The 22,794-nt window shown below is 48.8% G+C and overlaps 1 protein-coding gene across 4 annotated transcripts; it reads left to right on the top strand.

Moving 5' to 3' along the window:
* The first annotated feature begins 738 nt into the window (after positions 1–738).
* On the top strand, positions 739–22,091 carry GLYCTK (glycerate kinase). 4 transcript variants are annotated; one of them, XM_050958689.1, is made up of 6 exons: positions 1,001–2,100; positions 2,627–2,852; positions 13,103–13,525; positions 13,969–14,120; positions 17,288–17,463; positions 19,102–22,091. In XM_050958689.1, exons 3-6 carry the CDS (start codon positions 13,152–13,154, stop codon positions 20,002–20,004), a joined length of 1,605 nt encoding a protein of 534 aa, XP_050814646.1. In that variant the 5' UTR covers positions 1,001–2,100; positions 2,627–2,852; positions 13,103–13,151; the 3' UTR covers positions 20,005–22,091. The 4 variants fall into 4 exon arrangements, with proteins under 4 accessions (XP_050814648.1, XP_050814646.1, XP_050814647.1 ...); XM_050958691.1 differs by lacking the exons at positions 1,001–2,100; positions 2,627–2,852 and adding an exon at positions 739–939; XM_050958690.1 differs by lacking the exon at positions 2,627–2,852.
* The last annotated feature ends 703 nt before the right edge of the window (positions 22,092–22,794 follow it).

The raw sequence follows: 22,794 nt of genomic DNA, 5'->3' as shown, positions 1-22,794 counted from the left end.
TGTAACAGCCAGTTCTCTGCTGTAATACATTAAAGCTAGGCTAAAGCACACTCAAGGCCGTTTTAAGATACTGTATACATGTCTCAGCAGCGAAGAGGGGGGAGGAAGGGGGAAGACAAAAGATTGAATGAGAAAAGATACTGCAGCTGGATGGGAAAGGAAGGGGGAGTAAAAGATTAGCTAGTCAGCATGAAAAAGTTTTGTAGTAAACAACTGGAATATAAAAGGAAGAAACTGCTTGTTTTAGGGGTGCAGGATTTGAGATTTTCTCCCTTGCACCTTATTTGAGCTCAAATAAATTTGGTTGTTTGCTTCTGCACCCTGGTGTGCTTATTGGCGTTAAGCACTCTGGGCAACGAATCGCTGTTGCTTGCCTCTGGCACTGCTGTGTCAGCAACATTTAGGTTTTAGTGGGAGCAGTATTAGGGTCTATACTGGTTCCAGTAGTGGGACAAGTACTGGGGTCTTACTGGGACCAGTACTGAGACGTATACTGGAACCAGTAGTGGGGTCTTACTGGGACCAGTGCTGGAGTTTTCCTGGGACCACTACTGGAACCATTATTGGGGTTTGTACTTGGACCATTACTGGGGTGTAGTGGGACCAGTACTGGGTCTGTACTGCCACCAGTGGTGGGATCTTGCTGCGATCGGTCCTGGAACCGGCGGCACCAGGGGTGCGATGAAGGAGAGCCGCTGCCAGCCAGCACATGAAGGAGTAAACCTGGCCTCCTGGCCCAGATAGCTCCGCCCCCTTTTGCCCGCAGCCAATGGCAAGCCTGGAGGAACGGGACAAGGGAGGCGCCTCGCTCACTTCCGCGGGCTGGGGAGGGGGCGGAGCTGCGTGCTCGCTCCTGTGCCGGTGCGCTTGGCCGCTGCCAGCTTTCGCCTCCTTGCGCGGGGGTCCTGCTCCGCCTGGCCGGCCGAGCCCGGGACGCTGGTAGGAAGTAGCCTGGGGCCCTGCAGCTGGTCTCCCCCGCCCGGCCTTACAGACTGCGGCCATGCAGCCGAGCGGGTGTTGGGAGCCACAGGCTCAGGCTGCCCGGCCCGCCAGGCCCCCGTAACAAGAGCCCAGTGCGGGGGACACGGGTTCCGGTCCAGACCCCGGTACCGCTCCCAGCAGTGCTGGTGTCTGTGCTGGGCCCAGTGCTGCAGCCTTACGGGGAAGTCACTTAGAACGAATCTTTATCGCGCCTACACTAAATACCCACGGAAGTTGACCTGCGTTAGTAATTACTGTGATGGCTCATGTCTGCATTGCCCCACCTGTCAGCGCAGCATCTTCCTCTGGCGTCAGGGGGGGCTGAGACCAGGCCCTCCCTAGGCATATGCAGCTGGGGCACCAAACTGCCACAAATGTCCTGGTGCCCTAGGCAGCTGCATACGCCGCAGCACCAGCTCTGGCGGCCAGTCCTTAGCGGGTGTGTGGGGCCCGGGACAACTCCCTCTGCCCCGCCTTAATCTCCCCCCTTGCTCTGCCCCATTCCACCTCTTGCCCCAGAGACCCCGCACTCACCAGCAGCGGCGGAAAGCGGAGCAACCCGGCCCCAGTCTGCTTCGCTTCGCTTCCCACTGCTGGCGAGGGCAGGGGGCGGGGTCCTTTCCCCTCCCTCAAGCGACGCGCCCGCGGGCGGGGGAGGCAGAGCGGGCTGAGGCTGGGTCACGTCCCTTCGCTTCCTGCCGCCGGTGGGGGGCGGACCCCTTCGCCGAGTAACACATCTGGGGTAGGGGGAGCAGAGCGGGCTGGGGCCGAGCCGTTCCGCTTCCTGCTGCCCCCTGCTAATCCCCCAGGCCGCTCTGGGGCCCCCCAAAGTGGCCCCCCACAGCTCCTGCCTTCCTGTCCCTGCAGACCTTGAGCGCAGCCCAGGCCCTCTGCGGTGCGGGGGGAGCAGGTGCTCGGACTGCGCAGGGCACCAACATTGGTAGGGACGGTCCTGGGCTGAGAGCTTGGCCTCTCAGCTCCAGGTGCAGGTCCCTAGTGGGCCCCCTCCCAGCAAGAGTCTCTCCACCGCCCAGGGGTGACAGCCTGAGCTGTGGGGCTTTCTTGTCAATTTTTGGGCTCAAGCACCCAGCTGTGAAATTGAAAAGAATGACAGCTAATGTAAGTAACCCGCAGTGTCTGTCACCCTAACAACGCTGACATAAGCTCTATGTCTCATGGAGGTGAAGTATTATGTTAGTGTAGTAGGGCACTTAAATCGGGGAGAGCAAGGCTGTAGTGCATGTGGTCAGATGTTGGTTGCAGGTGTGTTTATTTAGTGTGCTGTTTTAGCTCTACAGACATCGCAGACCTTAATTAAACTGCCCAATAAATTCATAGACTCAGTTTTCAGTGGAGGTACTCAGCCAGGTTTATTGTTGACAAAGCATGGTAATAGCACCTAGCAGACTTCACGAGGATACTAAGATATGTATGCTTGTGAGAGAGGATGCAGCTCAGTTAGTGACAGGACTTTCCACTGCTCCCTAGGCTGGCTAAAGATACTCCTTTTGAGATACATTTTTATACCTCAATACAACCAAGTTAGTACTGCCCCCTTGACATAGTTACTGCCCCCTGATGTTGCTAGTTATTGTCCATTATTTTGTACATGTTGGTTTGATTAAAACATTTTTATTACATACAGGCAGTCCTTGACTTTACGACATTTGAGTTACGACGAGTGTGCCACTTCTACACTGGCACCCTGATTCGACTATAGGTTTTGAGTTTACAATGCTTGGTCCCACAGTGAAGTAGATTGCAGTTCCCAGTTCTGACTTTCTGACTTATGACACAATTGTAAGGAACCAATTGTGTCGTGAGTACAAGGACTACCTGTACTGTTATTTTGACCTTATTTTTCAGAAGTGGTGAGTGTGTTCCTATTATCCTTGGGAAATGTTTTTGTACCATCCTTGATATTTAGATGTTTTGATACTGCTTGATATCGGAATATGTTTGCGTAAGCACTCGGTAACTAGCATTTCTTAGGAATGTGTATTTCTGCAATATTAGCCCTGTCCTTGCCAAATTCTGTGAGCAAGTCCTGCCTTCTACCAGGCCTCTACTACAAGGGCTTATATCTTCCTGGTTACATTGCGTACACTGACATAATTAGGTCAATGTAAGTTACCTTATGCATGGGTGGCAGGTTTGTAGAAATTTTGGTGGTGCCCAGAACCCACCCCTGTCAAACTCCGCTCCCCCAAAAAACTCTGCCCCTCACCTTCCCAAGGCTGTGGAAGGGAGTTTGGGTGGGGGAGGAGGTCTGGGGTGCAGGAGAGATGCAGGGTGCAGGCACTGGGAGTTTGGGGATGGGAGGGGGTATGGAGAGAGGGGGTGCAGGCTCGGGGGGGGTGCAGGGATAGGGCTGGGTTTGGGGTCAGTCTGAGGATGAGAGGTTTGGGGAGTGGGGGGGCTCAGGGCTATGGCAGAGGGGTGGGGTGAGGGGTGTGGCTGGGGATGAGTTCATGATGCAGGAGGGGGCTCAGGTTTGGGGCAGACGGTTAGAGTGCAGGGGGATGAGGGGTTTGGGGCATGGGAGGGGCTCAGGGCCAGGGTAGGGGTATAGGAGGTGAGGGCTCTGTCTGGGGCTGGAGATGAGGGGTTTGTGGTGGTGGAGGGGGCTCAAGGCTGGGGCAGAGGGTTGGGGGTGTGGGGTGGATGAGGGATCTGGCTGGGACTGAGGATAAGGTGTTTAGGGTGTTAGAGAGGCTCAGAGTTTGGGCAGAAAGTGCAGTTGGCGGGTGAAAGCTCTGACTAGGGGTGTGGGCTCTGGGGTGGGGCAGGGCTGGGGATGAGTTTGGGCTGCAGGCAGACTGCTCCAGGACAGGGGCCAGAGAGGAGGACTCCCCCCAGCCCTTTCCCTGCTGGCAGCAGCGAGCTCTGGGGGAGGAGCCCGCCTTTCCTGCCCTCCTCCAGCAGCACACTCACGCCCACTACTATCACTGCATGTGCTCATAGGGCCCCTCTCAGGTCCAGGAATCTCCCTTGCCTCCCCTGTGGTGGGTGCTGGGAGGTGCTGTGTGCGCCTCCTCCCCTGCTTTTGCCCCTGACTGTAGCCTCACTGGGGGTAGGGGATGGGGCTGCTTCCTTGCCCAGCATGGGGCAGGAGAGGTGACTGTAGGTGGGGGGGGCATGCTGGTGGAGGGTCGCACCGGAAAAGGGAAGGGTCTGAGGTGGAAGGGCAGACTCAGAGTCAGTCTGCCCTGGCAGTTGATGTGGGGAGCACTAGGACCCTGCGGGGGCAGTTGCTGCAGGGAGGAAGCATGGAGCTGCACAGAAGAGGCAGGGATGCTCTGTTCCCTCCAGGCCCGGGGATGTGCACAGAGCCAGCAAAGGGGGACCGTGGAAGATGCAGTGGGGAAACCCGGCCCCAAACATTGGTGGAGCTTGGCCCCTGGACTCTGAATATTGCTGGTGCCTGGGCACCACGTGGATATATAACTCTCCACCCATGGACGTCAACCTAACTGTAGTGAAGACCACACTTGGGACAGTTCCTTGTCCCACTAAAGTCTATGGCAGAACACCCATGGTAGTGCTGGAAAAAGAGGAAATGGACCCCGATGGTCCATGACTTCAGTGAGAGGAGGGTATGTGATAGTGTATTTTATGCACCAAAGAAAAAAGGGGAGTAGCAAGAGTGTGTAGGAAGCTCTAAATTAAATTAGACCACCCTCTACTTTAATTTACACATTCTTACACTGTTGTCCAGTCTCCTAGCACATAAATTACACTAGTTCACACTACCTTAGACTCAGATTACTGTCTGTCTACCTAGCTATCTAATACTTAGCCCTGGTCTACACTATCAAATTACTCCAGTGTAACTACATCAGTCAGGGGTGTAGACTATTCACACCTCTGAGCAATGTAGTTATACTGATCTAAGCACCAATGTAGACAGCACTATATTGGCATGAGAGCTTCTCCTGCCAATGTAGGTACTGCCTCTTGTGTAGGTGGATTAACTAAATTGACGGGAGACACTCTCTCTCAGTAGCTCTCAACCTTTCCAGACTACTGTACCCCTTTCAGGAGTCTGTTTTATTTTGTGTACCATCAAGTTCCACCTCACTTAAACTACTTGCTTTTGAAATCAGACCTAAAAATACAGAAGTGTCACAGTATGCTGTTACTGAACAATTGCCGACTTTCTCATTTTTACCATGTAATCATAAAATAAATCAATTGGAATATAAATATTGTACTTACAATTCAGTGAATAGTATATAGAGCAAAATAAACAAGTCATTGTCTGTATGACATTTTAGTTTGTACTGACTTTGCTAGTTCTTTTCATGTAGCCTGTTGTAAAACTTGGCAAATATCTAGATGAGTTGATGTACCCCCTGGAAGACCTCTGCATACCCCCAGAGGTACGTGTACAATGTGTTGAGAGCCCCTGGCTTACAGCGTCATTAAAATGCTATCGCAATATGGTTGCATCAATGTATTTTAAGTGTAGACCTGCCCTTAGATTACGCTTCTCATCCTGATACCTGATTGATGGACCCATTCACCTGAATTTGGCTCTTTGCTTGCAGAGTTTGGTTTGATTCCAATTCCAAGTTGTTACCTAAGTTAATGAGAAACCGTCTTTTGCTTATAGTTTATCATCACCACGTCCCCTCCCTAGAAGATGGAATTTGGGAGCTGAGGTTTTTGGTGTCTTGTGTTGAGAGAGTTAATCGTGGAACTTGAAGCTGGTGGGCAGCTGCAGATTGAGGAGCTTTATGAAGAGCGAGCGCTAGATCTTATAATGTTAACTTATGCAAATTAATATGCAGATTGGGGACATCATTCATTAATGGAAGCTCAGGAAGTTTTCATTTAAAGGGGATTAATCTAAACCCTTCACAATCCTCCTTCAGTCCTCACTCAGAACAGGCAGTTCTGAGGATTGTTTTCCTCCAAAGTTTAATGTAGACTCTTGGACAACTTTCTAAAAGGATGCACCCCAAACGAAACATTCTGCTAGGCCAGGGGAGGGCAAAGTATGGCCTGCAGGCTGGATCCGGCCTGTCAGGGCTTTCAGGCCGGCCTGCCGGATTGCCAGTCCCATGGCACAGTGGAGCTAAGGCAGGGTTCCTGCCTGCCCTGGCCCCACGCCGCTCCCGGAAGTGGCCAGCACCATGTCCCTGCGGCCCCTGGGGGAGGGAGTGGGCAGAGGGCAGGAAGCTTGCCTTAGCCCTGGTGCACGCTTCTGCCACCTCGGAGCCGCTCAAGGTAAGCGGCACCGAGCCGGAGCCTGCACCCTGAAACCCTTCTGCACCCCAGCCCCCTGCCCTGAGCTCCCTAACCCCTTGCTGTCCCCCTCCTGCATCCCAGCCCCCTGCCCTGAGCTCCCTTCTGCATCCCACACCACTCCTGCACCTCAACCCCTTGCCCTGAGCCCCTTCCTGCATACCACACCCCCTCCCACACTCCGCACCCCCTTCCGCACCCCACTCCCCTCTCCTGCATGCAATTTCCCCACCCAGATGTGGCCCTCGGGCCAAAAAGTTTGCCCACCCCTGTGCTAGGCAGTGGGGACTGAGGAGCATGCAAGGTCTGGGCCATGGCAGGGCCTCGGGAATGTGACTTGGTCATTTCCACTCAGGCTATCATGGCTCTAAATGTAGAATAAAGAACCAAAAAGGACACACAAAAATTAATATTGGAGTGCTCTTAAAATGACGTGAGAATAACATCTTTAGTATAAATCACCATCTTCTCCAACATCCTCTCCATCAGCCCAGATGAGTGGGTTTATTTCCCCAACCAGGAAGTGGAGAGAAGAAAACCAGATGTGCGATGGCATAACTTCCCTTATGCTAGGCACTGGCTTGCTGAAGCAGCTATGTCATTTCCAGACCCATAGTTCCTGATGGCACCTAAATGGCAGCATTTAAACTCTCTTTTTTTGCTGGGCTAACTCTGAAATAGGCATGCTGTTGAGTGGAGTTCTGCTGCCTTTGTTTCTAAAGCCCTGGTGAAATGAATAGGATTTCCAGGGTGCCCAGGGGCGGGGGGCAAATGGGGCAATTTGCCCCAGGCCTCACAGGGGCCCCCACGAGAATATTCTATAGTTTTGTAACTTTTTTTTATGGAAGGGGCCCCCGAAATTGCTTTGCCCCAGGCCCCCTGAATCCTCTGGGCAGCCCTGAGGATTTAAAAAAATATCTGATGAATCTTGTAACTCTGACTTGTAACTGATGCCCAATGACATTTAATAGCAGGCGGCTGGTATCAATAAATAAAAAAATAAGTGGATTAATCAGCTCATTAGTAGCAATCACTAACTTGGGCTGATAGGAAAGGGTGTTACACAGCGAGACCCCAATGCTACTGTGCCCATGCTGAATTCTGCTCTTGGTTACAGTAGTGTAAATTTGGAGTAACACTCAACTTCAGTGGAGTTACCCTGGGTTTATACCAATGTAAAGGAGGTCAGAATCTGGCCCATTATGGATTGTGCTTAAAAAAAACAAACCTGTTGAAAGTACTGGAAAGATTCCCATTGACATGAATGGTCTCCTTGGGTCAGGTCCTTTCTTGCATAAACATAACCCAAGTTCAAAATGCAGAAGACAGATTTACATCACTAGTAAAATAGTGTACCAAGCAATGTAATTATGGGTGCTCATAGGCAGATTGCTCTGCATCTGCATTGTCTGTCATTGCGATCAGAGGTAGAGAGCCTCAGTGCTGTTTAGAGGAAATATTTCTATGGTCTCTGCTGCTGCCTGATTGCATACTTCTGGTTCCAAATGAGGTGTGTGGTTGACTGGTCAGTTCATAACTCCGAGGTTCTTTAGTTAATTATGGTCTTTCCTTTGAATCAACATGATGCTAAATGTTCTGCTGTCATGACTTGGGTGCCCTGTGCTGGATCTGTTGCCTTCAAAAAAGCTTTTACTGCTCAAACAGCAGAAATCATCACAATGATACTGGGTTGGTTAGAGATTATGAGTTAGCTCCTCAAATGACTCAGTCTTTGCTAGATTCCACTGGGTGAGAGTCAGTGCGGTGATGTTAACCTTGCAGGGAAAGCTAATCAGAGGCTATTTGCTTTACAGCAGGTTTCTAAACATGTACAATGGTGTTCCAAGTAGTTACAGCCTCTTGAATTATCTTAAGTGCCAGGTTTGATTCATTTTGCCTGGGGGTAAATTGTAGACTCTAGGAGAGTGGTTGAAATATCCAACCTGAGTGAGGCTAAGGTTTTTTATAGAGGACACAAGGAGGCCTAATTTTCTACTACTTTGCACCAGTTTGATGCCAGTGTTACACAGTTAATTTGAAGCGTTAATTTTTATACTTGGGTAAATCTGGTGTAACTGAGGGGAGAATCAGGCCTAGAAATCTGAACAACCTGATGAAACGAATAGTGTTCAGAGGTAATTAAGACATTGAGTGAAGAATCGTACATTTCTGTAAAGAAGTGTTAAGGTGTGATTCTGTGCATGTTATAATCTTGTAACTGAAAATGGCTCATAGACACGGAGGAAGGATGGTCCAGTGGTGCGAGTGTTAGCCTGGAGCTTAGGTTGGATTCCACGAGGAGCATGGAGGACAAAGAATGACCTGTCACAGGACAGTCGAAAACGATGCTGCTTTTATCGTGACAACGTACAACGGACTCAGATGGTAGTGAGGAAAATGGGTTGCTACAGGTGCCACTAGGAACAGGAGAGTCTAAGGCTAAATGAGACTTGAGAGACCTGGGTTCCCAACTCTGCCACGAACTTGAACAGTCATTGGGCTGGAGAGAGTGAGTGTGATAATGACCCTGTGGCCCAGTGGTCAGGGCAACCTTGGGTCGAGTCCCCCTTTTCGAACAACTCTTTCATTTTTTACCCACAGCAGGACAGCGTCAACAGGGGAACCTGAAGGTGATTAGTGTGCTCCCCTGAGATGTGGAAAGTCCCTGTTCAAATCCTTGCTCTCCCTGTGGCAGAGAGGGGGGGAATTGAACCTGGGTCTCCCCACCCCAGACGACCACTCTCCCCATGGGCCGAAAGTTGTAAGGTGAGGAGCAGGCACTTCTCCTTCACCACTAGCGGCTGCCACCGCTAGGCACTTACCTGTATGACCAAGACAGGGCGGGACTTAGTGCACACCTTGCTGGTCAGTATTTGGTTTAGACAGCTTCCCAGCTGGCATGCTGGCTTTTGTGGCTCGCACCTCTCTCTCCCCATTCGTTGCTTAGAGAGCCTGGGCAGCTGACTTGTTTTTTGTGGATCACAGTGGTGCTCCTGAGTTTTCTAAGCACCTAAAAGTTTGGTGTTGCAATGCTGAGCATCACAATACCTAAGTACCCTCCTGCATCCCTCCTTCTGTGCCTCAATTCTCCATCTGTAAAGTGGGGATAGTTGCACTTCCTAGGAGCATTGTGGGGAGAAATGCACTAGAGATTTGAGGTGCTCAGATGCTGTGGTGATTTGAGCAATATAAGTAGGTAGATTTTTAAGGCCAGCAGGGACCGTTATAATCTAGTTTGCCCTGCTGTGTAAAACAGGCTAAATTCCCCACTAGGACTGTCATTGGTTCCGCTGCATTGCTATTAGCTCTGGTATAGACCAGACTCTGGTGGCTTCCGGAGATCTTACCATCTTGTTAGTTCAATAGGAGTCTCACTAGTGCTAATGCTGCTGTTTAACTGGTTATAGCATCTGACATAGGTGAGATCTTAGAGATTAACATGGTGGAAGGGAAGGAAAGGGGGAAGCAAGCTCCCGTTGCATTCTCATCCTCCTGGGTGACCCACCAAGCGAGCTCCTTTAGGCCCTCTTCCCTCCACCTCTGTTATTTCGCTTTGAAATGCTGCCGCCCTCAGCACTTAGCAAATCCTTATTTCTCTCAAGCCCTTGTTCCACCATGGGGTTCGATCAGCATGCACAGGCTGCTTTGACTATCAGAGTCTGTGGGTTTGGAGGCTCTTAATGGAGGCTCTGGGTTTGAGCTGCTCAGTGACGGAAAGAGGCACTGCATTGCTCTGAGCTCAGAGGTGCTTTAAGAGGGCCTCACTCTCTTAATTATTAAACCCTTGCTACCTTGTGGGAGTGTTTCGATAAAGAGACCTCTGGACTCTTGAGCTCTCCTGGAAGAGCATTCACTTGTGCGTTCTCTGGAGGAAGACACAACTGGAAGGTAATTCCAACCCCTATCCCCTGTGACAGGGTGTACAAGTCATTCAGTGCCTCCAGCAGGGTACCTCAACCTTGCTACCTCTCATCCCAGTGATGGCCCAGCTCTGAATCAGACAGTGGTGTGGTTTTCCTGGGTAAATTCCCAGCAGGGAGAGGCTCCGTGTGTCGACACAGTCAAGTGTCACTAAGCCTGCCAGGGCTCAGATCCTCAAAAGGCTGAGTTACTCTCACGAGAGGCAGAGACAAGAGTTTTGCCAGCTGGAATCCAGAACAGGGCCTGCTTGAGACAGAAGAGCTGCCATGTGTCCATTGTTTGGGGTTTACTGATTGCTAAACTGCATGAAGGGAATTTGGCCAGAGACGTGGCTGGGTTTTCTGGTTTTGTTTGTCTGAGCCGGCCGTGAATTCTTCCTCCAGCTGCTCACACCCAACTCTTTATTGTGTTGGGGGATAAAATATCCTTTTTTTCCCTCGTAAACAGAGACCATCTCACAAAATAGGGTGGCCACTTCCTCTGTGGGATCTGCCCCCGAGTGTATTCAGGCTGATGCTCTCTTGAACTCTGCTTGTTATGTTCCCTGTTTAGTTGATCAATTGTTATTTCTGAGCGCTTGTTCACATACCACATTACTTCCATGGCAAGCTACGGTGTGACTCTACAGTGCACCAGCATGCTGTGCAGCAGCTTGCCTTGTGACCACAGCCATGGTGCAATGACAGTCCCAGAGTGCTGCATTCTAGGACTTTCACTGTGCTGTAGCGATGTCCACATGGTGAGGTGGTGGAAGTGGGGTGCTGTTGTGCCGGACTTGCACCCAGCAAAGCTGGGCTTATTTCCTAGCTTTGCCACAGACTCCCTTTGTGACCTTGGGCAAGTCACTTAGTCACTCTGTGCCTCGGTTTCCCATGTGTCAAATGGAGATAATAGCACTTCCCTGCCTCCTGGGCATGTTATGAGGTCACATTAATTAATAACGGTGAGGTGCGTAGCTGCTGTGAAGATGGGTTGGGGCATAAACATACCTGGATAGGTTATGCATGAAACAGGGCTCTCTCTAACTTCCTCAGGGTAGTGACGTTATAGTGTCCCTCTGGTGTTTGTCAGACACACACAGTTGTTCAGTGCTGTTCTTGGAGCTCCAATGTCAGCTGCACTAGCAGACAGCGCAGCATGTTCATCCAGCAGACCTTGATGTTTGCAAAGAAAGACCACAGCTCAGTTCGGTGAAGGCACTCAGCCAGGTTTGTTGTCAGCAAAGCACGGTACTTGTGTCCTATCAGGTCACAGGGACACTGACTCATGTATGCCTGTGACAAAGTAAAGGTTCAGTCAGGACACCAGGATCCTGTCCCCTTGGCCGACATAAAGCTGCCCCTCCTATAACGTCTCCTTTTATACCTCAATACAAACATACATCACTCCAGATAACGTTCTTTACCACCCTTATACCTGCTAATTTGAATAAAACATCCTCCTCTGTTATCCGGTCATCCCTCCTTATCTTACGGGGCTTTCGGTGTGTGCCTGCAAAATCTCTTAGGAATTTGTTTATGTAGGTACTTGAGAATTCTCAGTGTTCTTGTACCATCCTCTCCGGTCAGGAATGTGCTTACTTGGTTAGCCAATACCTAGCGTGTTACTATTCTGCCAAGGACAGGCCTGCTTTGGCTTACAGCCTCGGGCTCCAGTAAGGCCTACAAAAGCCAGTTTAAGTAGATCAATCTGTTTAGTTTATCAGAGGTGCTGAAGTACTTTCCCAGGGAGAAAATATCAGGTATTAAAGAGCTCTTTAATCTAGCAGAGAAAGGCACAAGAACAAGAAGAACTCATGGTAGGAAGCTGAAGCCAGAAAAATTCGTATTAAATATTAGGCACACATTTGTAATGTGTATTAACAATCTGCCAAGGGAAGTGGTGGGATTCTCCATCTCCTGATGTCTTCAAATCAAGACTGGCTGTCTGGAAGATCTGCTCTAGTCAAGCATACAAGTTATTGGGCTTAATACCCCTATGCTAATGAGATGGAATCTCCCTCCAAACTTGACTGTTATTGAATGTGACCCAAATGTTTATAGTAGGCCAAAGCCCTACTGTCTTTACACTGAACTGGCCAGAAGTTTTGCCTGGAGTAGGAGTGCAGGATTTGGCTCTGTAAGAATACACGCATGTCTGGTGTCTGAACATGATTTTAAAGAATGATGAGCCAGTAATAAAACCAAGAAATTGGAGCGTTTTTCTGTCTTCAGTTCATTTGCTTTTTAGTGTGAAAACCCCCATGACTGGCATCTTCTGACATAACCATCATCAAGGAGTTCAACCAGGCACAAAGATGCTGAGCCTGTTATTTTACCATAGGCTCCATCAGACATTGTGGGAGGGAAATGAGTAACTAACAGTGAATGATCTAAGATGAGCTTTGGGATACCACAGTGATGAGGGACTTTGCCTTAGCAAAAAGGTGGGCTGGGGGCTATGGTCTTTCTGAATCTTCCCCCTGAAGGGTAGAGAACAGCCTGCAAATGTTGGGAAGTAATTAAGAAATGAACGAGTCAAAGTAATGGGCAGTGTTTGAAATCTACAATGAACCTGAAGTTAGCCAGCAGATGTTCAGCCCTCACAGGGATTTGATGGGGCTGCAGGGAACATTAAGGGGATGAGGGGAGCTGGGAGCCATCAGGTTGTCTGACTATTAACCCCCCAAATGGCAGAAATCTCAGACTATGGGGAAGGGTGTGCTCTGCAGATGTGGGTAGCATAGTGGATTTACGTGTGCTTGGAAGCCAGATTTCCTTACTGTGAGCCAAATCCAGAGCTTCTCAGTTAGCTCCTACTCCAGGCAAACACTCATTGGCTTCCATGGGAGTTTTGCGTGAGTAAGGCTGAGTCCTGTCTTGGGTTCACAGCTTGCTAGCTCTCCACTTTCCAATCAAAAGCTCCACCTCTTGCTGGCTGAGTAGTTAGCCATTCCTTCCCCTCATTACAGGTTGGATATGGCTGGCTGAGCGACTGCTAAGAGACAGCGAGGGCCAGACATGACCTCAGCTCTCAAGGCCCTGCCCAACATCCATAGAGCCTGCGTGATCTCAGCCTGTTGGGGCCAAGCATCTCACCCGCGCAGTATGTCCCTCTGGGAGCACGGGCTGCACCTCTTCCGCAGCGCCGTGGGTGTCGTCCTGCCGGCCCCCATGCTGAGAAGGGCCCTGGTGCTCAAAACAGACGGCTGCCCCAGGCTGGTCGTGAAGGACCGGGCTTTCCCTGTGAGGAGGAACGTGTATCTGGTGGGCTTCGGGAAGGCTGTGCTAGGAATGGCGGCTGTGGCAGAGGAGATCCTCGGGGACCACCTAATTCAGGGGGTTGTCAGCGTCCCCCATGGCATCCGGGCATGCCTGCAGCAGGCGGGAATGGAGTAAGACTGATAGTGCCCGGATATTCCAGTGGGAGGGTGCAGAGAATGGTGAGGGACAGGCAAACACAAAGACCCAGGCTCCTACAGAAATGTCTGCCTGCCATATATTTTCCCATTGGGGTCACTGCTGAATCCCTCTTGGATCCTCTCCACCTTTCCCAACTTTAACCCTTGACCATGGGTGCAAGACTCATAGCTCAACCTTGGCTGGTCTCCATCCCCCTTCGTGGGCCATCAGATCTGTCCTTGGGGCTGTGTGTGCTGCCTCCATACTGTACCCAGCTCCATGGGGGAAAGACCAGGATCAGTAAAGGAACCTGGATAAATCTCAGTCACAGGGTCCACTCTTGTCCCCCAAATCCCTCTTGTGAGAGTGGGGCTCCCAGGTGGGCTCTGGATACGTGTAAGTTTCAGTGGCCTGATCATCTTTCAAACCCCTGCAGGGAGATGTTTCTGAAGCCTCACAGCAGGATCCAGGTCATAGAAGGAGCTAAGCACAACCTCCCTGACAGAGAGGCTCTGAGGGCAGCCAGCATGATTCGGGAGCTAGCTGAAGGACTGACAGCTGACGACCTCCTCCTTGTGCTAATCTCAGGTAATGTCTGGAATCCCAGGAGTGGGGAGTGAGTTCTTGTGGGACCCTGTCGCTGCCGTCAGTTGTTGCCCTCCCTTCTCATGCCCTATCTTTCCTCCCTTTATCTCTTCTCTAGCCTGGCTTCTTCCTTTCCTCGTGCATGCATGAAACAGATCCAGAATCATGCCTGGCAAACTAGGTCAAGTTGCCTGTTGCAAAAGAAGATGAGGAGAGGCGTAAAGTGGGTCAGAGCTGTTCCCATTGCTACTCCCACACTGATGGCAACTCGCTGCGTGCATTCACGTTTCAGTGCCTGGTCTTCTGGCAGCAGCTGTGAGTTGGAAGCAGCTTGGGCCCCGGGCAGACACACTTCTCTCCCAGTCAGACCTCTCAGAGGAACTTGTCACAAGGATTCCACTATTGATTCCTTGGTCTAGAATCTCCCTCCTCCTCTAGCTGTTGCTTTGTGCCCTCCCAGGCGAGAGGTGGCTGCATTCCTACGGGGCTGTGTGTGAAGAGTCGGATGCGTTCTGGTATGGGAGATGCTGTATTATTCATTAGGGTGTTGGCACACCAAGTATTTGGGCCAGCCTGTTGTGTTGCTGTTTCTCTCCCTCCTCCCACAGGCCTTGCCCTGTGGTTCACTGCTGTCGTGCCTGCAATATCAATCCCAGTACATGCGGTTTGAAGCAGCAAGGCACTGTTTTGCCAGGTGGTGGTGCCAGGCAATCAGAAAGCACGGCTCTGCAAATATAAGCCCATCCCAAGGCAAAGCATTGAGGAGAGGCTGCCTGAGCTATACGGAGGTCTGGATCCTGGGGCCCGAGTCTGCTCTGAGTTACGTTGGTTTGACACCATGAAGTCAGTGTAAACAGTGTCTTGTATTTCCATGTTTGTATTTGTAAAGACAGACTCTCCTGGGACTTCTGATCACACAGCCATGTAGATGCTTTCTTTCCTCAGAATGGGAGGTGCCCCATGCTTAAATTTGGGCACGTAGGCTAGGGGAGTGGTTCTCAACCAGGGGTACATGTACCTCTGGGGGTACACAGGTCTTCCAAGGGGCACATCAGCTCATCTAGATATTTGCCTAGTTTTACAACAGGCTATGCTAAAAGCACTAGCAAAGTCAATACAAACTAAAATTTCATGCAGACAATGACTTGTTTATACTGCTCTATATACTATACACTGAGATGTAAGTACAGTATTTATATTCCAATTGATTTATTTTATAGTTATATGCTAAAAATGAGGAAGTAGTAGTGTGCTGTGATAATTCTATATTTTTATGTCTGATTTTGTAAGCAAGTAGATTTAAGTGAGGTAAAACTTGGGGGTACACCAGACAAATCAGACTCCGGAAAGGAGTAGAGTAGTCTGGAAAGGCTGAGCCACTGGGCTAGGGCAGCAGAGCTCAGAACAGCAGTACAGGAGGTGCAGGTGCTTGGGCATCCATGCACGGATTGTAATGGGGGACTAACTTAGGTACTCAAGTTGGAAAAATGAGGCCCCATCTGAGACTCGGAGTCACTGAGGGACTGATCCTGCAAGGGGTGAAATAGCATGGCTGAGGTGCTCTGCATTCTCACCCCAGCCGCCTCTCTCCCGAAATCAAAAGGAGTCACTCAGTGCCAAGTAAGAGGTGCTCTGCACCTTGTAGGATCAGCCCCTAAGCACATGCATTTGAAACTCGGAGGCTCCTCCAGGAGCAATTGCCCCTTTAGTGCCTTATTCCCACATTCCCGGATAGGGGGGCACACCTTGAGGGAATGTACTCTGCTTTGGGCGCATAAGCAATGCAGCAGTGCACTTATGGGGTTTATTTCATTGGGTGGATATCCGGCTATAGACATGCTCCTGTGAGTAGGTGTCTCCAGTCGTGCAGCTCAGTGTTAAAGAAATAAATGCACTTGGAGCTGCTCTTTAGGGATTTTGGGGGGTTCTTGATTGTGCTCCTCAGCTGAGCAAGGTCTAGCTCGAGATCCTCAGCTGCCTAGCTCAGCTCAGCTGGCTGCAGTTTATTCTGCCTTGGTTCAGAGAGAATTTTGCAGGATTATCCAGACAAAGATATAATTGGATTTGAATCATGTCTGGAGGGGATTCCCTTGAGTTTCCTCTTGTCCTCTGGCTACTGATATCTTCAAGAGACTCCTAGGCCATTCCAGGATTTGCTGTCAGCGGCAGCTCCCAAAGCATGCGTACCTCCACACAGCCCCCTCTGGCTGCTCCTGGCTCACAGCCAGATCCCTACTGAGTGACTGAAACTCAGGCACTTTCATTTGTTTTTCTTGTTCGTCATATTTTATTGATGGTGCCTTTTCTCAAACCTCAGAGCCGGCTTTGCCCTTTTACGGTCGTTTTCTAATACACTTCTATACATACTCACCCTCTGTTTTATCTATTTTCCCCCTTTAGCCCTCTTCCCCCCCTCCTTTTTCACTGCATTTCAAGGGCCCAATCATGCTGTCAGTTGTGCTCTGCCACTCCCATTGATCAGATCACTAATGCACCCGTCACCATAGTATCCAGCCTCATTTTTGTTTCCTCTGTGATTCTCCCTCTCTCTCTCTCTCTCTCTCAATAAGCTTTTTGCTGTAGTGCAGGTCTATATTTAGGTTTAGACATTTCTATATTTTTTTAAACACCACTCATTATGAATCAGGTCAGTGAAACGCTGAAGCCAGAAGTGTCTCTCTTTCCCTGCAGCTAAACACTGAGTGAACCATGGAGTCTGCAGTCCCCTCTCTCTCAGACTAGCGGTCGCTGAAGTCAGATTTGAGGCACGTTCGCCCAGAAGTGTAGTGAGAACAATAGCACCTGGGCCTGTTTCAGCCTCGCCTTGCACCCCACATTTTCATTTATGCCAGACAAAGTAGGTGTAAAATGCAGGCACCGTTGTGAGTGAGATCACTGAGCACAGGTGTAACTGGCTGCCATGGAGATCCAGGCCTGCTCTGTGGACAAACAGAAGACATCAGTCTCCAGGGCTATTAGTCTGGCATCTTTCACCAGCACTAAATCCCCTTACAACAAAATGGTGAGGGAAGAGGAGGAGGAAAACTCCAGCTGTAGGATGGCCTCGCTTAGCCATTTGTCTGTGAGAGGCCAGCGTTTGAGTGCTGGAGGGTTCCTCCCACCCTGCTACACACATGCCTTCACTCGCTGCTGTTTCTCCTGCATTATAGGAGGTGGATCGGCCCTACTACCTGCTCCTACTCCTCCAATCCTCTTGGAAGAGAAAGAGAAAGTCACCAAGCTTCTGGCTTCCAGAGGAGCTACCATACAGGAGCTCAACACTATCCGGAAAGCTCTTTCTTTGTTGAAAGGTGGAGGGTTGGCTCGGGCTGCATATCCTGCACAGGTGAGTGTGGAAGACTTCTCACTTGCCCATAGCTTCTGCTCTAAGGCAGTTTTAAAGAAACACCATGAGATTAAAAGTCATGGCCAAAACATACCTCAATAGAAATGACCTGATGTTTAGATCAGTGGTATGCAGAGGTCTTCCAAGGGGTATATCAGCTCATCTAGATATTTGCCTAGTTGTACAACAGGCTACATAAAAAGCACTAGTGAAATCAGTACAAACAAAAATTTCATACAGGCAATGACTTCTTTGTACTGCTCCATATACTATACACTGAAATCTAAGCACAATATTTATATTCTAATTATATGATTAAAAATGGGAGAGTCAGCAATTTTTCAGTAGAAGTATGCTGTGACACTTCTATATTTTTATGTCTGATTGTGTAAGCAAGTAGCTTTTAAGTGAGGTGAAACTTGGGGGTACGCAACAAAAGTCAGACTCCGGAAAGGGGTACAGTAGTCTGGAAAGGTTGAGAACGACTGGTTCAGGTGACTTCAGCTCCCAGTGAAGTCAGTGGGAATCAGCATCTGTGATAATCACACTGCTTCTATTTAGCTGCCTGAATATGCAGTTAGGAATCAACTATTGGATTCAAAGATTTGGTCCATATTTACAAAAACAAACTAGAAAAAATCATTACTTACCTTTTTCAATAGCACTTGAGATTGTTAACACAGTTGTGTTGTGTTTTGTTTTTTCAGTCTGGTCACTCTCTGCATTTCTTTTGGCTTAGGGAATGAAAATTGGCTGGCCAGTTTCCTTTTAATTTCTAGTCAGTATCACTTTCTGGCTTTCTGGCACAATGCTGCCATGATTATTTGGGTTGAAAGCAGTACAGGCCAGTTTTCTTTGTTTAAAAAAAGCCAACAACATTGTCAGTTTGTAGCAGAACAATAGTGGAAATGTTTCTATTTAATTTAGGTTTCATTCATCTTTTCAAAACCTACATTTTGGGCCAAATTTGTCCCCTTTAACTGTCCAATGAATGTGTGCACAGGTTCAAATGAGAGTACTGGCCACGCTAATGACTGTAGCCCCCAGTTAACATGCACATGGAGTATGCTGACTCCCCACCACAATATGGCCAGATCAGCATTGTGGTATGAAGGAAATTCCGACTCCTTATTCATTCAACAGCAGTCTTTCCCTCACTACTCCACCATCATTATCTGATGGGGCCACTTAGCTGTAGTGAGTGGGTTGGAGCCTCAGCTGAAGTAAATCAGCAAATTCAGTCATCCACAGAGCTGTGTGGTTTTACGCTAGCAGAGGATCTGGTCTTGTATTTTACTTCTGGGCTTTCTCATTGTATTTATCAATGGAGCTCCAATTCAATCTATACCAGGTTAGGAGCCTGAGAAGAGTCACATAAAAACATGCTACACTTCCCTATATTATAGTCCAACATTAAATGTCATTTGGATTCCATGGGTTAGAGCCTTGAGAGCTCTTATTGCATTATCTTAAAACAGAATGGGCCAAATTTACCATCATTTGCACCCATGCATCTCCATTGAGATCAGCCGGATTGCACAAGTGTAACTGAATGCAGAACTTGGCCTCATCACTCTTGCATGTCAGTGAGTCTCTGCAGCAGGCGCTGCATTTATCTGTCATCCTTTCTGCTTCTAGGTGCTAAGCCTCATCCTCTCTGATGTCATTGGCAACCCAGTGGACATTATTGCAAGTGGCCCCACTGTCTACAGTTCCCCCAGTGTTCAAGGCTGCCTTCAGATAATGACAAAATACAACTTGATGAGCACCTTGCCCAGATCTGTGGAAACAGTGCTGTCCAGCTCCGTCTCAGATCCCAGTGGTCCGAAAGACTATTCCCACGTCTACAATGTTGTCATTGGCTCAAACAGTTTAGCTTTAGAGGAGGCCAAACACCAAGCAGAGGATTTGGGCTACTGGACCCTGATTTTGAGTGCGGGGGTGTGTGGGGAGGTCAGCAGAGTGGCCAAACTCTACAGCCAGCTGATTCAGTTTGTTTGCTTGAGCACAGCTGGACTTGGAGAAGGTCCTCTAAAAGACCAGGTGAGAGGAGATCTTCTAAAGCTGGCAGCAGTGCTAGAGATCCCAGGTTTGAACCTTGTGGACTCTTTGAAGGCTTTGCAAGGATTGGAGTCTGAAAGATCGGTTTGCCTGCTGGCTGGTGGAGAGACCACGGTCCAGCTTCAAGGAAATGGGAAGGGTGGGAGGAACCAGGAGTTGGCCTTACAGGTGGCATTGGAGTTACACCAAGCTAAGGCCACTGGGGCTGGCTACGTCCTTGGGAAATGTGAAGTCCTGTTCCTCAGTGGTGGGACTGATGGACAAGATGGGCCAACAGAGGCAGCTGGTGCCTTCTCTAGCCAGGAACTGGTGGATAAGGCTGCTCAGGAAGGTCTCGATGTGGAGATGTTTCTGAGCAACAATGACTCCTACACATTCTTCAGTAAGTTCCGAAATGGACATCACCTTTTGCTGACTGGTTTAACAGGGACCAATGTCATGGACATCCAGGCTATTTTAATTAGGGCTAGAGACAGATAAGGAGAGCACCTCTACAAACTCCTCAGTTGTTTTTAATTAGAGGCATTGGTGAAAAATGAGGGTACCAATGTTCTGGACAAATCCAGACTGCTTAAATTTTAGGCACAGCTGGCGAGGGCACTAATTTCATGGCTGTAAAAGCTACATTAGTGAGGCACATGGGTGGGTTACCATGACCATGTTCAATCTGTTAATTAAGATCAGAGTAAGGTAAAAAACACCAGTATTATGAGCATTGGGGCTGCATTAAAACCTTCCAGCCGAAGAACCACTAACATACTGCATTTTGGCTGTGGTTAGAAAGAATTCGGGAATGCAGGGCTGATGACTGGCAGGCAAATAAGGCTGGGATTTATAAAGGCGTCTTAGGGAGTTTGAGTTCAAGTGGGATTGTTGGACATCTGACGCCCAGCCTAAAGCTCTAGGTTGCCGTTGTAACTCTTATTCCATACAAAGCTAACAAGGTATATTAGACTAGTCCATAGGGCCCTAAATCCAGTGCACTCCAAGTTCAGCGGAGATGAGCACATGGCGTCAGTTTAACCTTTGGTCTTGGATACATGGCAAAAACACACCCAGCTGTGGTATTAACACCATGTTAGGTGAAGAACGGTGTGAACCATGATTCAGATGCACTGGTGCAGAAACCATTTGAACGTGAGACCTTCTCCCCAACTATGTAACCTTCTGTGCCCTGGTGTGGTGACATTTCCGCCCCATGGTTGATATTTCATGGGCTAGCATGCTGCACTGTGTGTGTGTATGCTACAAGCATTCAGAGTATTACTGCCAAACCGGTCAGAAAGCAATACAGCCTCCAGCCTGAGTCATTGACCTTTTTACTGTGTAAAGTCACTAGTCGCTGTCGTTCTGATTAACTCCTCTAACTCCATAGAACAAAAGGCCACAAAATCTGTAAATTCAACTCTCCTGACCCCTATTGCTGCACTGATCAAAGGGCAAAGCAGCTGGGGCCATTGCTCTGTCAAACAGCAGATCCCTCTAGCCTCTGGGACAATGTGGAGCACCAGCTACTTCAGCTTTGCCATAAATTAAAATCAGATCCTGCCTTGCTATACTCAGCTCAGTTTCCAGCGTGACACCAGGGGCCAGGTTTTTCAAGAAGCACAGCAATCAACGTCTTCATCTCTTATGAAGATCTGGCCGCTTATTGCGGTGCCTAAGTGGGAGCTGAGCTCGCTTGAAATTCCAGCCCTGATTTAAAACGTTTGATTCAAATGGTTTGCAGACGGATGTAGCTGTGCCATGTGGCTGATCTAACTTTGCAACTTAAGTATACCATCTTATTAATACCATAAACAGTGAAATCATTGCACAGTCATGCTGAGCAAGATTCAAAGAGGGACTGGACATTTATAATGATAACAAGAATATCCAAGAATAGTTAATGCTAATAATATTTTTGGAGGGCATATAAAACATTATGCTTTTTGGTTTTAAATCAATCCCTATGCAGTAGAGATTAGGATTGGATCTACATGTCTACTGAGTGATTTCTTGCGCCTTCCTCTGAGGCATCTGGGCTCTGGTAACTATCGGAGACAAGATCCTGGACTATGTGGATCTTGAGTCTGATCTAGTCTGGCAGATCCTGTGTTCTGATGTGTGATCTTGTGATTAAGGCATAGATTTGGGAACTAGATGAGCTAGATCCTATCCCAGCTCTGCTAACACTCCCATTTATAAGCTTAGACAAGTCACTGACATTCTGAGGCTCAATTTCTTCTATAACATGGGGGTGACCATCTTTACCTACATCCCAGGGTTTTGTGAGGCTAAATTTGCTAGTGGTTGCAAAGTGCTTTGAAACTCACTGCTGGAAGGTGCTAGAGACCTAGGACATATAATAAACTGGAGGCATGAATACAACGTCAGGGTGCAGACTGTGGAGGGAAGTGTGTGTGTGTGTGTGTGTGTGTTTTTTTTGAAGGTTTCTCTGGAGTGGAGAATGCCATTTGAATTTCCCTGTGTGTGTGGCACCTACCATAGTGGGATTCTGATCTGATTGGGGTCCCTGTGCATGACTGCTGTGAAAATAGCATGAATAAATGCAAAGGGAAAATGAATGTGTTCAAAGAGCTTGTTTATGGGTGAAGATAATTGGTTGGACAGCCATGTTAGTTACTTAGCACCTGATCCTGCTCTTTGTTAAACCAGGGGAAATCTGGAGTCTTGTCGGGTTAACTACGATGAGTGCAAAATTTAGCCCTTAACCATTTTGTTGCTGGCACTGTACTGTACCTGCTCTGCTGTTCTTGTCCATTATCATTTAATAGACATCAGTAGACGGTGGGGTGTGCCTGGCAGATCTAGCAGCAGAGTAGGTGTGCTCCATCTGGATGTGCCTGAAATGTTCAGCACTGCAGCCAGTGTGTATGAGCTACAGGCCCCATTTGGCAGCACAGGACGTGCTTTCTGCCTGGAGGTACCTGGTACATTCTGCAATTGACCAAGTGCCTTCTACCTGAAGGGGCTTGGAATGCTCGGCAGCCTACGTATGTTCTACGCAGACGTAGCTAGTACATTTAGCAGCATAACAGCGTAACCTGTATTATAGAAGAGATCTCTGAAATGTACGGCATCACGCGAGTGGTCAATGGCACAGAAAAATGTTTGAGGATTTGTGCAAAATAAAAAGCGGAGAGGCAAACTTCAGAGCAGGGGAAGGAATTATGTAATAGGCCAGATCCTCATCTGGTGTAGACTGACATCAGTGGAATGATTCTCATTGACACCAGCTGAGGATCTAACCCCCTGTTCCCTCCCTTG

This window comes from Gopherus flavomarginatus, chromosome 6, assembly GCF_025201925.1.
Source record: "Gopherus flavomarginatus isolate rGopFla2 chromosome 6, rGopFla2.mat.asm, whole genome shotgun sequence".
In the NCBI taxonomy this organism is placed as follows: domain Eukaryota; kingdom Metazoa; phylum Chordata; order Testudines; family Testudinidae; genus Gopherus; species Gopherus flavomarginatus.
The sequence above is the reverse complement of the archived record's forward strand: the minus strand, read 5'-3'. Positions and strand labels throughout refer to the sequence as shown.